General features: G+C 36.7%; 1 protein-coding gene across 2 annotated transcripts in view; it reads right to left on the minus strand.

The window, feature by feature from the left end:
* The window catches only part of CFAP53 (cilia and flagella associated protein 53), a 57,939-nt gene that overhangs the window by 39,797 nt on the left and 3,811 nt on the right, over positions 1-14,331 (minus strand). For both annotated transcript variants that reach the window (XM_024756771.1, XM_024756772.1), the window contains exons 2-3: positions 13,421-13,650; positions 12,739-12,912 (exon numbers count right to left, since the gene is read on the minus strand). In XM_024756771.1, coding sequence (XP_024612539.1) covers positions 12,739-12,912; positions 13,421-13,650 — 404 coding nt within the window. The remainder of the gene's footprint in view (positions 1-12,738; positions 12,913-13,420; positions 13,651-14,331) is intronic.

A 14,331-nucleotide genomic window follows, 5' to 3' on the forward strand; every position in this document is an offset into this window, starting at 1 on the left:
GGCATAAAATGCTAAGGCTGCTATTGCAGCCACCAAGAAGCCTGTGTGCAAGCACAGGTCACTATCCACACCTCCCATCCTGGGAGCCTGTGCAGCCCACCACAGCCAGGGTCCCGTGATCCAGGGACAACTTCCCGGGGAGAACACACGGTGCACCTCAGGCTGTTGCAACCTCACGACAGCCTCTGCCGCTGCAGGCTTGCCCCGCATTCCATACCCCTCCCTCCCCCCCGCCTCAGTGAGCCAGAGCCCCCGAATCAGCTGCTACTTCAACCCTGTCCTGTCTGGGTGCAGAACAGCTGCCCTCAGGCAACCTACACACAGAGGCGGGGCCAAATCCAAAGCTGAACCCCAGGAGATTCTCTTTTTGTGAGTGTGTATGCATATGCTTCTATCTGTGATTTTGTCTGCATAGCTTTGCTTTTACCATTTGTCCTAGGGTTCTGTCTGTCCCTTTTTTCTTTTAGTACAGTTTTTAGCACTTTTTATCATTGGTGGATTTGACTTTTAGTTTGGTTGCTCTCTTCTTTCTTTCTTTCTTTTTCTGAATTACTTTATAATTTTTAATAATTTAAAATTTTTTTATTTTAATAACTTTATTTTCTTTCTTTCTTTCTTTCTCTCTTTCTTTCTTTCTTTCTTTTCTTTCTTTTTTTTCTCCCTTTTCTTCTCAGCCATGTGGTTCACAGGGTGCTCTGGCCAGGTGTCAGGCCTGTGCCTCTGAGGTGGGAGAGCCGAGTTCAGGACATTGGTCCACCAGAGACCTCCTGGCTTCATATAATATCAAACAGCAAAAGCTCTCCCAGAGATCTCCATCTCAATGCTAAGACCCAGCTCCATTAAATGACCAGCAAGCTACAGAGCTAGACACCTTATGCCAAACAACTAGCAAGACAGGAACACAACACCACCCATTAGCAGACAGTCTGCCTAAAATCATACAAAGTTCATAGATGACCCAAAACACACCACCAGATGCAGTCCTGCCCACCAGAAAGACAAGATCCAGGCTCATCCACCAGACCACAGGCACTAGTCCCCTCCACCACGAAGCCTACACAACCGACTGAACCAACCTTAGCCACTGAGGGCAGACAACAAAAACAACAGGAACAACAAACCTGCAGCCTATGTAAAGGAGACACCAAAACACAGTAAGTCAAGCAAAATAAGAAGACAGAGAAACACACAGCAGATAAAGGAGCAAGGTAAAAATCCACCAGACCAAAAAAATGAAGAGAAAATGGGCAGTCTACCTGAAACAGAATTCAGAGTAATGATAATAAAGATTATCCAAAATCTTGGAAATACAAGGAGAAAATACAAGAAACGTTTAAGAAGGACCTAGAAGAAATAAAGACCAAACAAACAATGATGAACAACACAATAAATGAAATTAAAAATTCTCTAGAAGTAATCAATAGCAGAATAATTGAGGCAGAAGAACGGATAAGTAACCTGGAAGATAAAAATAGTGGAAATAACTACCGCAGAGCAGAATAAAAAAAAAAAAAATGAAAACAACTGAGGACAGTCTCAGAGACCTCTGGGACAACATTAAATGCCCCAACATTCAAATTATAGGGGTTCCAGAAGAAGAAGAGAAAAAAAAGGGACTGAGAAAATATTTGAAGAGATTATAGTTGAAAACTTCCCTATATGGGAAAGGAAATAGTTAATCAAGTCCAGGAAGCGCAGAGAGTCCCATACAGGATAATTCCAAGGAGAAACATGTCAAGACACATATTAATCAAACTATCAAAAATTAAATAAAAAGAAAAAACATTAAAAAGAGCAAGGAAAAAGCAACAAATAACATACAAAGGAATCCCTATAAGGATAACACCTGATCTATCAGCAGAAACTCTACAAGCCAGAAGGCACAGGCAGGACATATTCAAAGTGATGAAAGGGAAAAACCTCCAACCAAGATTACTCTATCCAGCTAGAATATCATTCAGATTTGACGGAGAAATTAAAACCTTTACAGACAATCAAACACCAAGAGAATTCAGCACCATCAAACCAGCTTTACAACAAATGCTAAAGGAACTTCTCTAAGCAGGAAACACAAAAGAAGGAAAAGATCTACAATAACAAACCCGAAACAATTAACAAAATGGTAACAGGAACATACATATCGATAACTAACTTAAATGTAAATGGATTACATGCTCCAATCAAAAGACATAGACTGGCTGAATGGATACCAAACAACACCCATATATAGGTTGTCTACAGAGACTCACTTAAGACCTAGCGACACACACAGACTGAAAGTGAGGGGATGGATAAAGATATTCCATGCAAAAGGAAATCAAAAGAAAGCTGGAGTAGCAATTCTCATATCAGACAAAATAGACTTTAAAATAAATACTATTACAAGAGACAAAGAAGGACACTACATAATAATTAAGGGATCAATCCAAGAAGATATAACAATTGTAAATATCTGTGCACCCAACATAGGAGCACCTCAATACATAAGGCAAATACTAACAGCCATAAAAGGGGAAATCGACAGTAACACAATCATAATATGGGATTTTAACACCCCACTTTCACCAATGGACACATCAGCCAAAATGAAAATAAATAAGGAAACACAAGCTTTAAATGATACATTAAACAGATGGACTTAATTTATATTTTATAGGATATTCCAGCCAAAAACAACAGAATACACTGTCTTCTCAAGTGCTCATGGAACATTCTCCAGGATAGATCATACTGTGGGTCACAAATCAACCCTTGGTAAATTTTAAAAAACTGAAATAGTATAAAGTATCATTTCTGACCACAATGCTATGAGACTAAATATCAATTACAGAAAAAAAATCTGTAAAAACTAAAAACACATGGAGGCTAAACAATACACTACTAAATAACCAAGAGATCACTGAAGAAATCAAAGAGGAAATCAAAAAATACCTAAAAACAAATGACAATGAAAACACAATGACCCAAAACCTAGGGGAGGCAGCAAAATCAATTCTAAGAGGGAAGTTTATAGCAATACAATCCTACCTTAAGAAACAAGAAACACCTCAAATAAACAACGTAACTTTACACTTAAAGCAGTTAGAGAAAGAATAAAGAATAAAACCCCAAAGTCAGCAGAAAGAAAGAAATCATAAAGATCAGATCAGAACAGAAATAAATGAAATAGAAAAGGAGACGATCTCAAAGATCAATAAAACTAAAAGCTGGTTCTTTGAGAAGATAAACAAAATTGATAAAATATTAGCCAGACTCATCAACAAAAAAAGGGAAGCTCACACGGGTCAGAATGGCCATCATCAAAAAAATCTGCAAACAATAAATGCTGGAGAGGATGTGGAGAAAAGGGAACCCTCTTGCACTGTTGGTGGGAATGTAAATTGATACAGCCACTATGGAGAACAGTATGGAGGTTCCTTAAAAAACTAAAAATAGAACTACCATATGACCCAGCAATCCCACTACTGGGTGTATACCTTGAGGAAACCATAATTCAAAAAGAGTCATGTACCAAAATGTTCATTGCAGCTCTGTTTACAATGGCCAGGACATGGAAGCAATGTAAGTGTCCATCATCGAATGAACGGATAAAGAAGATGTGGCACATATACACAATGGAATATTACTCAGCCATAAAAAGAAACGAAATTGAGATATTTGTAGTGAGATGGATGGACCTAGAGTCTGTCATACAGAGTGAAGTAAGTCAGAAAGAGAAAAACAAAACCTAGAGGGGTGGGATAGGGAGGGTGGGAGGGAGATGCAAGAGGGGGGGATATAGGGATATATGTATACGTATAGCTGATTCACTTTCTTATAAAGCAGAAACTAACACAACATTGTAAAGCAATTATACTCCAATAAAGATGTTAAAAAAAAAAAGAATGGCTATCATCAAAAAGAACATAAATAACAATGTTGGCAAGGATGTTGCACTATTGGTAGCAATGTAAATTAGTGCAGCCACTTTGGAAAACAGCATGAAGGTTTCTCTAAAAAGTAAAAACAGAACTACCATATGACCCAGCAATTCCAGTCCTGGATACATATCCAAAAATAAAAAAACAAACACTAATTCAGAAAGACACACACACCACAATGTTCATAGTAGCAGTATTTATAATTGTCAAGATATGGAAGCAACCTAAGTGTCCATTAACAGATGAATGGATAAAGAAGATATGGCATATATATACAATGGAATACTACTCAGCCATAAAAAAGAATGAAATTTTGCCATTTGCAGCAACATGGATGGACTTGGAGAGCATTATGCTAAGTGAAATAAGTCAAACAGAGAAATACAAATACCACATGATATCACTTACATGTGGAATCCAAAAAAATACAAGAAACTAATGACTATAACTAAAAAGAAGCAGACTCAGAAATACAGAGAACAAACTTAGTGGTTACCAGTGGGGAGAGGGAAGGGGGGAAAGGCAATACAGGGGTAGGGGATTTAAAAAGTTTTTTTCATGATGTACCAACTTTTTCTCTGTGAAAGACACCCCTAAGAGGAAAAAAAAAACAAGCTACAGACTAGGAAAAACTATTTCTAAACCACATATCCTACAAAGGACTCATATCTGGAATATACAAAGACTTTTCAAAACTTAACAGCTAATCCAATTAGAAAATGGGAAAAGATATGAAGAGACACTTCACCAAATTGAATGTACACATGGCAAATAAGCATATGAAAAGTTGTTCAACACCACCACCCATTAGGGAAATGCCAGTAAAGGTGGCAATGAGATATCATTACACACCTCTGCTGTACTAGTGGCAGTATGAAAAGCTGGCAAAGATATGGAAAAACTTAATCTTTTACACATTACTGGTAGAAATATAAAATCGTACAGCCACAATGGAAAACAATTTGTCAGTTTCTTACAAAATTAATCATACATATAAGACCCAGCATATGGCAATTATCCTAGAGAAAGGAAAAATTATGTTCACACAACTATCTGTACACAAATGTTCATATCAGATTCATTTATAATAGTTAAAAACTAGAAACAATCAAAATGTACTGCAATAAGTGAATGATTTATAGAAACTTAAGTACATCCATGCAATGGAATACCACTCAGCAATAAAAAGGACAAACTATTGATACATGCAGCAATTTGGATGAACCTCAAAGGCAATTCATTGACTGAAAAGAGCCAATTTCGAAAGATCACATATTGTATGATTCCATTTATATAAAATTCTTGAAATGATGAAATTATGGAGACGGAAAAGGGATTAGAAGTTGCCTGAGGTTAGGAATGATGGGGGTGACAGTGGTGGTTGTGACTATAAAGGGGAGCACAAGGGAGACTTTTGTGATGATGGAACAGTTCTGTATCTTGATTGTGGTGGCGGATTAGATGGATCTACACATGTGCTAAAATGGCACAGAATTATATACATACATTATACCAATGTCAATTTCCTTGTAGGATACTGTGTTATAGTTACATAAGATATAACCATTGGAGGAAACTGGGACTGTAAGAATACATGAGATTTTTGTACTATCTTTTCAATTTCTGTGAATATATAATTATTTAAAAATAAAAAAAATTTTGGGCTTCCCTGGTGGTGCAGTGGTTGAGAGTCCGCCTGCCGATGCAGCGGACATGGGTTCGTGCCCCGGTCCAGGAAGATCCCACATGCCACGGAGCAGCTAGGCCCATGAGCCATGGCCACTGAGCCTGCGTGTCCGGAGCCATGGCCACTGAGCCTGCGTGTCCGGAGCCTGTGCTCCGCAACAGGAGAGGCCACAACAGTGAGAGGTCCGCGTACCGCAAAAAATAAATTAATAAATAAATAAATTTAAAATCACTGGTTATCTTGTCACTGTTATTCATTTCATTTCATTATTATTACTGAAAATAATTTTGCTGTTTGGAAGACCTGGAGCAATAAAAATGATCCGTTCTAGAGTGTCAAATATTCTAGGTATGCCACTGAATATACCTAAAAGAAATGAATGTGCTTGTCTACCAGAAGACATGTACAAGAATGTCCACAGCAGCTTTATTTATAGGAATAAACTGGAAATGACTGAAATGCCTATAACCTGGAAGATGAATAAATTGTGGTATATTCACACAATGGAATACTAAAAGGAAGAGGAAGGGAAAGGAGAGGAAAAGGAAAAATTTCATCTCACTTTATGTATACATTAAAGCTTCAATTATATTTTCAGTAATGGGGCCTGATTTAGCATCCTTGATCAAAATTTAACACTGCCCCTTCACCGTTATAATGAATTAAAACTATATTTGCTGCTCTGTATTAAAGAGTTGGTGGTATTACATTAAAAACACTAAAAACAGTTGGATTTCAAATGAATTATGGTAGTCTCCTTTACCCACCATTTCACTTTCTACAGTTTCCATTACCCACAATCTACTGTGGTCTGAAAACATTAAATGGAAAACTCCAGAAATAAACAATTCATAAATTTTTCAACTGCACTCTGTTCTAAGTAGTGTAATGAAATTTTGCACCCACTTGGGATCTCCAACCGTCAACATCTTCTGCTCCTGACATCAACCATCAACATCGTCATTGATCAATGATCCAGGATCACCCGAAGCAGGTGATCCTGCTTCTGACATGTGGTCAGAAGGCCAGTAGCCTAATGCTACATCACAACGTCTACATCATTCACTTCACTTCATCTTACTTATCACATAGACATTTTATCATCTCACATCATCACAAGAAGAAGGGTGAGTACAGTACAATAAGATATTTTGAGATAGAGAGATAGACCACATTCATGAATTTTATTACAGTATATTGTTATAACTGTTCCATTTCATTATTGTTGTTAATCCCTGACTGTGCCTAATTTATAAATTAAATTTTATCATAGGTCTGTATGTATTGGAAAAAACATAGTATATAGAGAATTTGGTACTCGCCCCAGTTTCAGACATTTACTGGGGATGGATAAGGGGGGCTACTGTATATTGTTGCAGGATATAACTGTTTCTTCAAAAATTCTAATAATTCATCTAACTAGCAAGTTATACAACTTGAAGCTGTATACTTAGTTATATAAGATCTCTCTATGAAATCTGTAAAAATTGTTACCAGATTAATACGTATTTTAAGAGCACAAACCACTTATGAAACTTCATTTTTATTACTGTGTCAAAAAACATTTACTAGAGAGTGGAAAATATATTAATGGTCCATTGAAATTCACTTCCCAGTGTCCCCTTTGCCCCTTACAGCATCTTCTCCTCTAGCAGCCAGTAGGGAGAATCCAGATCCTGCCAAAGACAGGATGTGAGGCTATGCTTTACATACACTCGAGAGAACAAGAAGTGTAGAGCAGGTGCATCCATAGAAAAGGTCTGAGAAAGGTCTCAGAATCCCTAGCTGGGCTGATTGGTGATGGTATTTCTTTCCTGAGGCCAGCTAGTAAAAACTGGAGGGGGTAAATACTTCTTTAAATGCAAAGACAGCAACACAAGACTTCGAAGCTTACAAAAAATCAAGGAAACAAACACCAACAAAGGAACATGATGATTTTCTAATAACCAATCCTAAAGAAATAAAGCTCTACAAATTACCTGATGAAGAATTCCAAACAATTGTTTTAAGGAAGGTTGGTAAACTACCAGAGAACACAGATAGACAATGCAACAAAATCAGGAAAACAACACAGGAACAAAATGAGAAATTCAACAGAGATAGAAATCATCAAAAAGAACCAAACAGAAATTCCGGAGCTGAAGAATACAATGAATGAAACGAAAAATCCAAGAGACAGCATCAACATCAGGCGTGAACAAACAAAACAGAGGAAAAAAATCTGAGAACTCAAAGACAGGTAATTTGAAATTATCTAGTCAGCGTGTCTGAATGTATAAAAAACAATATCCAACAATATGCTGCTTACAAGAGACTTGCTTCGGCTTTAAGGATACACATATCTTTAAAGTGAAGGGATGGAAAAAGATATTTCATGCAAGTAGAAACCAAAAGAGAGCAGAGGTAGCTAGACTTATGTTAGATAAAATACACTTTAACTCAAAAGCTGTAATAAGAGAGAAAGAAAGTCATTATATAATGATAAAAGGAGCAATTCATCAAGAGGATATAACAATTATAAATACAGATTCATCCCTTGGTATCTGCAGGGGATTTGTTTGAGGACCTGCTACAGATACCAAAACCCACAGATGCTCAAGTCCTGTAGTCAGCCCTCCACATCTGCGAATTCAACTAATCCCAGATCATGTAGTACTGCATTTACTGAAAAAACCACATTTAAGTGGACCTGCAGAGTTCATATCTGTGTTGTTCAAGGGGTCAGCTATATATGCACCCAACATGAGAGCACTCAAATATGTTAAGCAAATATTAACAGATATCAAAGTAGAAACAGACAGCAGTGCAGTAATAGTAGGGAACTTCAATACTCCACTTTCAACAGTGCATAGATCATCCAGACAGAAAATAAGTAAGGAAACACTGGATTGAACCATACTTTAGATCAAATGCACCTAACAGACATACACAGAACATTCCATCTAATAGCAGCAGAATACACATTCTTCTCAGGTACACATGGAACATTCTCCAGGATAGATCACATGCTAGGTCACAAAAAAGTTGTAACAGATTTTAAAAGATTAAAATCATATAAGTATCTTTTCTGACCACAATGGCATAAAACTAGAAACCAAACACCGGAAGAAAGCTGGAAAATTAACAAATATGTGGAAATTAAACAACACACTCCTGAATAACCAATGGGTCAAAGAAGAAATGAAAAGGGAAATCAAAAAATACCTTAAATGAAAACAGAAATACAACATACCCCAACTTATGGGATGCAACAAAAGCAGCTTTAAGAGGGAAGTTTATAGCAATAAACATCTATATTAAGAGAAAAGAAAGATCTCAAATAAACAACCTGACTTTAAACCTCAAGGAACTATAAAAAGAACAAACTAAGCCCAAAGTAAGCAGAAGGAAGAAAATAACAAAGATCAGGGCAGAAATAAATGAAGTAGAGACTAGAAAAATGATAAAACATATCAATGAAACTAAAGCTGGTTTTTTGAAAAGATAAACAAAATTGACCACCTTTAGCTGGACTAGCTAAGGAAAAAAGAGAGAAGATATGAATAAATAAAATCAGAAATGAAAGAGGAAACATTACAACTGACACTGCAATAATACAAGGGATCATGAAAGACTATTATGAACAATTATATGCAAACAAATTAGATAATCTAAAAAATGGATAAATTCCTAGACACATATAAACTACCAAGGCTGAATCATGACAAAATAGAAAATCTGAAAAGACCAATAATGAGTAAGGAGATTGAACCAGTAATCAAAAATCTACCAATAGGTCTTCCCTGGTGGCGCAGTGGTTGGGAGTCCGCCTGCCGATGTGGGGGACACGGGTTCGTGCCCCGGTCCAGGAGGATCCCACATGCTGAGGAGCAGCTGGGCCCGTGAGCCATGGCTGCTGAGCCTGCACGTCTGGAGCCTGTGCTCCGCGGCGGGGGAGGCCACAGCAGTGAGAGGCCCGCGTACTGCAAAAGAAAAAAATCTACCAATAAAGAAAAGTCCAGGACCAGATGCTTTCATTGGTGAGTTCTACCAGATATTTAAAGAAGAATTAATACCCATCTTTCTCAAATCCTCCAAAAAAATTGAAGAAGAGAAAACACTTCCAATATCCCTGAATAACACAGATGCAAAAATCCTCAATATAATACTAGCATGGCAAATTTAACAGCACATTAAAAGAAGCAGATACCATGATCAAGTGGAATATATCCTTGGGATGCAAGGATGGTTCAACATATGCAAATCAATAAATGTGATATACCACATTAACAGAATGAAGGATAAAAATTATATGATCATCTTAATACAGAAAAAGGTTTGACAAATTCATGATTAAAAAAACTCTCAACAAATTACTTATAGAAGGAACGTAGCTCAACACAATAAAGGCCATATATAACAAGTGCACAGCTAACATCATGCTCAAAAGTAGAAAACTGAAGGCTTTTCCTCTAAAATTAGGGATAAGACAAGGGTGCCCACTCTTGCCACTTGTATTCAACATAGTACTGGAAATCCTAGTCAGAGCAATTAGGCAAGAAAAAGAAATGAAAGACATCCAAAATGAAAAGGAAGAAGTAAAATCATCTGCTTGCAGATGACATGATCTTGCATATAGAAAACCCTAAAGACTCCATCAAAAACTGTTAGAATTAATCAATGAATTCAGTAAAGCTATAGGATTTGAAATCAACAAACAAAATCAGTTGCATTTTTTACACTAATAATGAACGATCTGAAAGAGAAATTAAGAAAACAATCCCTTTTGCAACAGTTTCAAAAGCAATAAAATACGAAAGAATAAATTTAACCAAGGAGGTTAAAGATCTGTACACTGAAAATTATGAGACACTGATGAAAGAAATTGAAGACTCAAATAAATGGAAAGATATCCTTTGCCCTTGGGTTGGAAGAATTAATATTTTTAACATGTCCATACTGGGGCTTCCCTGGTGGTGCAGTGGTTAAGAATCCATCTGCCAATGCAGGAGACACGGGTTCGAGCCCTGGTCTGGGAAGATCTCACATGCCACGGAGCAATTAAGCCCCTGAGCCACAATTACTGAAGCCCGTCTACCCTAGAGCCTGTGCTCCGCAACAAGAGAAGCCACCACAATGAGAAGCCTGCGGACCACAATGAAGAGTAGCCCCCGCTTGCCACAACTAGAGGAAGCCCACACGCAGCAACGAAGACCCAACACAGCCAAAAATAAATAAACAAAATAAAATTAATTAATTAATTTTAAAAAATGTCCATACTACGCAAAGTGATCTACCGGTTCAATGCAATCCTTATCCAAATTCGAATGGCATTTTCACAAAAACAGAAAAAGAAAATCCCAAAATTCCAACTGAATTATAAAAGACCATGAATAGCCAAAGCAATCTTGAGATAGAAGAACAAAGCTGGAAGCATCACATACTTGATTCCATCTATATTACAAAGCTATCATAATCAAAACAGTATGGTAGCTGCATAAATACAGTTGCATAGACCAGTGGAACAGAATAGAGGGCCCAGAAAAAAATCCAGCCATATATGGTCAACCAATCTTTTACAAGGAGACCAAGAACACACAATGAGGAAAGGATAGTCTCTTCAATAAACAGTCTTGGTAAAACTGGATATCTACATGCAAAAGAATGAAATTGCATCCCTATATACACCATTCAAAAAAATTAACTCAAGGGCTTCCCTGGTGGCACAGTGGTTGAGAGTCCGCCTGCCGATGCAGGGGACACGGGTTCGTGCCCCGGTCCAAGAAGATCCCACATGCCGCGGAGCGGCTAGGCCCGTGAGCCATGGCTGCTAAGCCTGCGCGTCTGGAGCCTGTGCTCTGCAACGGGAGAGGCCACAACAGTGAGAGGCTCGTGTACCGCAAAAAAAAAAAAAAGAAAATTAACTCAAAATGGATTAAAAATTTAAACATAAGACCTGAAACTGTAAAACCCATAGAAGAAAACATACAGAAAAAGCTCCTTGACATTGGTCTTGACAATGATTTTTCGGATATGACACTAAAAGCAAAGGCAACAAAATGAAAAATAAACCAGTAGGACTATATCCAATTAAAAAGCTTCTGCACAGCAATGGAAACAATCAACAAAATAAAAAGGCAACCTACAGAATGGAAGAGAATATTTTCAAACCATATATCTGTTAAAGGGTTAATATCTAAAATACATAAGAAACTCATTTAACTCAATAGCAAAAAAAAAAAAAACAACCAAATAATCTGACTAAAAAAATGAGCAAAAGTCCTGAATAGACATTTTTCCAAGAAGACATACAAATAGCCAACAAGTATGTGAAAACATCACTAATCACCAGAAAAATGCAAATCAGAACCACAATGAGATATCACCTCACACCTGTTCAGATGGCTATTATAAAAAAGACAAGAGGTGACAGGTGTCGGCAAGGATGTAGAGAAAACGACACCTTTGTACACTGTTGGTGGGAATATAAATTGGTATCGCCGTTCTGAAAAACAGTATGGAGATCCCTCAAAAAATTAAAACCAGAACTACCATATGGAAACAAACAAAGTGTCCATTGATGTATGAATGGATAAAGAAAGTATGAAATGGAATATTATTCAGCATAAAAAAGAAAATTCTGCCATTTGAGACAACACGGATGAACCTGGAGGATATAATACTAAGTGAAATAAGCCAGACAGAGAAAGACAAGTACTGTGTGATCTCACTAAATGTGGAATCTAAGAAAACAAGTTGAATATATAGAAACAGAGAGTAGAATGCTGGTTCTCAGGGGTTATGGGGTGGGAGAAATCTGAACATATTGGTCAAAGGATATAAATTTTCAGTTATCAGACGAATGAATAAGTTTTGGGGATCTAATATACAGTATGGTGACTACAGGCAATAATACTGTATTATATATTTGAAATATGCTAAGAGAGTGAATCTTATGCATTCTCACCACAAAACAAACAAAACTCCTCAGTATCTGCATTATGCGATGATGTATATATAATTAACAAGACTTAAAGGTGCAACAACTGTGTATACCCTCTTAAGGCTACACTTTACTGTAGTTAGCTTTCCTAAATAATTTTTAATATACCAACTTCAGATTCTGTGTGTGTGTTTTTCTGATATCATTACCTGAATTGCTGGTCTAGCTTTTCAGCCACAAAATCCTGTCTCTCTTTTTCTCTCTTCTCTCTTAATAATCTGATTTTATCTCTCATTCTATCTTTTTTCTCCTCAATTGTTTCTTCTTTCAACTGCATTTCAATAAAATATTCATTTTCTTCTGATGCTAAAAGTTCACGTAACCTAAGTTCACAAAACAAAATGACAAGAGAAAAGGAAATTAAAACTATCATGCCACATGTACCATTTCACTAACTGATTTTTATTTTGTTAAATCTGATTTCAGAAGTACACGTTCAGTCATAAATTTTGTAAGAAGGAAAGATCATTACAGTATTCCATAAAATAAGACTAGTTGCCATTTAAAGCAATAAAGATACCGATCTATGCCATGTTTTATTTGATCACATACAGATGAGAGATGTAATGTATATCTTCAACAAAAAAGCAAAATGAGCAGATTTTAATTAAAAATAAAGAAATCTGAAACAATATGTTCTTTTGCTTTCTATCAAACATAGGTTATCACAAGTGAAAATAGAAACAAGCAATAGCTATTGGTTTGGTAGGAATATGCATAGCTCAGCCATGATCCTTACTGTAAAAATTCACTTGATTTTTGATTGATCAATCTCAAACTGTGGTTTTAGGAATGTTTCAGAGTCTGGATCAGCTGGTTTACGAGCCTTACTTATTTCGTCTTTCTTCAGTATTGATGATAAACCCTTGCATGGCATCCTTGACTCTTGCTTTCACAAGACTGTCCACAAACTTGCGGTCATTGTGCTGGTCCCACTCAACTTTCAAGCGATCCCGCTCGTTTGACTTAATGGAAGCCAAAATAGCATGATGCTTCTGATGGCTGCGTCGGATTCTTTCCAGATGATGTTCAGCCCCTTGGCCTTTGGGAGGCTTGGCTCTCTGAAAACAAATAGCAACTATCACTTACGATAGACCCAAAATCAATTGCATATTTTCAATTAATCATGACCTCCACCAACACTCATATTAATCAAAACTTGGTATATAAAACTAATACATCCTGCTACAACTGCAAACAACTTAGGTGCCTAAGATGTAACTTGTTTGATTCTTTGAACCTATACCTAAGATGTCATCAAATCAGTCTCAAATATTTCTCAAATGCCATTTGAGTAAAAGTTCATGGAATTATAGTTAAAAATTTGAACAGGGCTCCAGAGATTATCTAGTCAATAGATAATTGACTAGATAATCTCTGGATTATCTAGATAAGTTATAACTTAACAATAGATAAGTTATTTGCTCAAAGTGCTTTAAATAGTTAGGGCAGACCTGGATAGAACAAGAATTAGAGGTCTTCTAATTCCTGACCTTAATCTTGCCACCAACTACCCCACATTGTTTCTCAGGGGTGGACAACATAGTTACCGACATAAAAATTCTTTCAATTAAAAGACTACTATCTAAGTGTAAGGATATATCAATATATAACAAGTTGTGACAATGAAAAACCCTTTACTAAGAAGGAAGCAAGGAAGATAGAAAGGGAGGGAGGGAAAGAAGGAAAAGAAAAGGGGGGAAAAAAAAACCCTAGTGGTAGAACTTTTTTCCTATTTCTAT

This window comes from Neophocaena asiaeorientalis, unplaced genomic scaffold (assembly GCF_003031525.2).
Source record: "Neophocaena asiaeorientalis asiaeorientalis breed wild unplaced genomic scaffold, Neophocaena_asiaeorientalis_V1.1 scaffold133, whole genome shotgun sequence".
NCBI classification, from domain to species: domain Eukaryota; kingdom Metazoa; phylum Chordata; class Mammalia; order Artiodactyla; family Phocoenidae; genus Neophocaena; species Neophocaena asiaeorientalis.